The sequence below is a fragment of the Tupaia chinensis genome, unplaced genomic scaffold (genome assembly GCF_000334495.1).
Source record: "Tupaia chinensis unplaced genomic scaffold, TupChi_1.0 Scaffold000668_1, whole genome shotgun sequence".
NCBI classification, from domain to species: Eukaryota; Metazoa; Chordata; class Mammalia; order Scandentia; family Tupaiidae; genus Tupaia; species Tupaia belangeri.
The window spans coordinates 208,830-211,051 of NW_006160190.1; the positions used below are offsets into that span (position 1 = coordinate 208,830).

At 64.7% G+C, this 2,222-nt stretch overlaps 1 protein-coding gene across 1 annotated transcript in view; it reads right to left on the reverse strand.

The window, feature by feature from the left end:
* Positions 1-1,694, reverse strand: part of ZNF414 (zinc finger protein 414) — a gene marked incomplete at its 5' end in the record, with an annotated part of 6,327 nt that extends 4,633 nt beyond the window's left edge. Inside the window, 5 exons of the mRNA XM_014592164.1 lie at positions 3-77; positions 514-619; positions 709-816; positions 1,106-1,421; positions 1,602-1,694. Of these exons, the coding sequence (XP_014447650.1) occupies positions 3-77; positions 514-619; positions 709-816; positions 1,106-1,421; positions 1,602-1,694 (698 nt within the window). The remainder of the gene's footprint in view (positions 1-2; positions 78-513; positions 620-708; positions 817-1,105; positions 1,422-1,601) is intronic.
* Between the last annotated feature and the right edge of the window lie 528 nt (positions 1,695-2,222).

Genomic DNA, 2,222 nt, shown 5'->3' on the forward strand with positions numbered 1-2,222 from the left:
GCGCGTGCTCCGCGCAAACGTGCAGATGCTTGAAGAGCGAGCGGTGCGTGCGGAAGCGCAAGAGGCAGTTCTCACACCTGGGGGCGGACACGGCGCGGGGCTGGATCACCCGGGCCATAAGGGAGGGCAGGAGGGAGCCTATCCAGTGCCACCTGGAGACCGCCCGGCGAGTGGGGAGTCTGGGTCCAAATCGCACAAGGCGAGTACCAAGTCCTCTCCCCCACCCACCTGTAGCCATGATTCCCGGCTCACCCCGGGTCGGAGCCCTGGGGAAACGAGGAATACAGTCTCAATTTTGACCTAGGAGACTGGCTCTCCTCTTCGCCGGCAACTTGGAGCCACACCCGCCTATACCCTGTCCCTTGGGGGCCCAGCCTTCTGGGTCCCCTCCATCTGCTCCAAGTACCTCCCTACAGAGCGAAGGGCGAGACTTGCCTGAGACACGCCCACCCCAGGACCTCCCTCCGCACAGAGGGAGGGCGAAAGGCCGGGACCCCACCCACGGGCTCTCACTTGAAGTAGCGGTTGGGCTTGTAGTGCAGCTTCCCGTGAGCCACCAGCTCCTGCATGCTGGGAAAGGTCTCCGTACAGCTCAGGGTGGAGCATCGGAACAGCTTGCCTGGAGGGGACGCAGGACACAGCCCTGGTCCCAGAGTCCGACCTCAGAGAGGGCCCTGCCTGCCTCCCCAACCCCGACCCTGGCCCTACCTTCCAGGGACTGTGTGGGTGGGCAATGGGTACGCAGATGCTGGGCCAAGTCGCGAATGCTGGGGAAACTGAGGCAGCAGCCGGGGCTGGAGCAGGGAATCTGCTTCCCTGCAGGATGCACAAGGGGGTAGGCTATCACCAGGCGCTTCCTACTTCCGCTGCCCCGTATCTTATGAGGTTGGAATTGCCTGGATGGGGCCTTTACCCTCTGCTCCCACACTGGACTGAGCCAGGCTGGTCAGGCTTATCTCTGGGACCACAGCTTGGCATACACTCGGTGCTTAGTACATGGAAAATGCCACCCGTCTAGACGGGCCTGAGTCTAAAGCTAACTCTACACGCCTCACTGCTATTGTTCCAGGCCTGTGACTCTCCAGAAGGCCCCATCACAGGTCACCTGGTGTCGGGCGACGTCTGGGAAGCCGCAGGTCCTCGCTGGTCCCGGGGATTGTGCTGGTGGAGCCAGGGCTGGGTCCAGGGCCTGGCTGGCAGCTATCTGGGACGGGGGCAGCGGCAACTTGCTGTGTCCCTCCGGGCCCTCCACGGTCCCACACTGGGGGTGTGGCTGCCCGGTCAGGGCCTGGCTCCTCCCCCATGGAGGAGGAGGTGGCTGTGGCAGCCACCACCGGGGACAACGCCTCCTTGTCGGTTTCACTGGAGCTGGGCTCTGCAGTGGCCTGCATGCCCGGGTTGGGCTCCGACGGTTCCTCATCCTGATGGAAAAAAGAGGCGGGGAGAACCCCTCTCGGCTCAGTGTAGGCTGGACACGCAGGGGATCTACTCCCCTCTGGCCAGGACCCATGGGCTCAACCTTCTAGAATCGCCTCCCAATCAGCCCCCATCCTAAGGAGTCACAGGAGAGGGTAAGGGCGGAAGATGGAGTCGCAGCCTACATCCCAAGAGCAGGAGAGAAGCAGCCTCTTGTTCCCAATTTGGGCAGGTGGGAGGTCTTTTACGTGGCAGGGGCGTGGCCCTGGTGGGTGTGGTCAAGCTACGAAGGCGGGGCTCTAGACATGGGTGGGACGCTGGAGGGGCCAGCATGGTCTAGCGGGTTGTTGGAGGGCGGGCTCCAGCTGTGTAGGACAATTTGGAGGTGCTGGGGGCCCGGAAGTGTACAGTATAGGGGCGGGGCCTGAGCCTGGTGGGCGTGGCCCGGCCAAAGCGGGCGTGGCCCTGGTGGGTGTGGTCAAGCTACGAAGGCGGGGCTCTAGACATGGGTGGGACGCTGGAGGGGCCAGCATGGTCTAGCGGGTTGTTGGAGGGCGGGCTCCAGCTGTGTAGGACAATTTGGAGGTGCTGGGGGCCCGGAAGTGTACAGTATAGGGGCGGGGCCTGAGCCTGGTGGGCGTGGCCCGGCCAAAGCCGGGCCCGGAAGCAGGAGTAGGGCGCTCGCTGAGCGACGGCCACAGGGGGGCGGGTGCCCGGATGTGGGGGCGGGGTCGGCCGAAGGATGTGTGCGCGACAGGGTCACTCCCCGCCAGTCCCCGCTGATCTGCGGCGCCCGCGTCCCACGG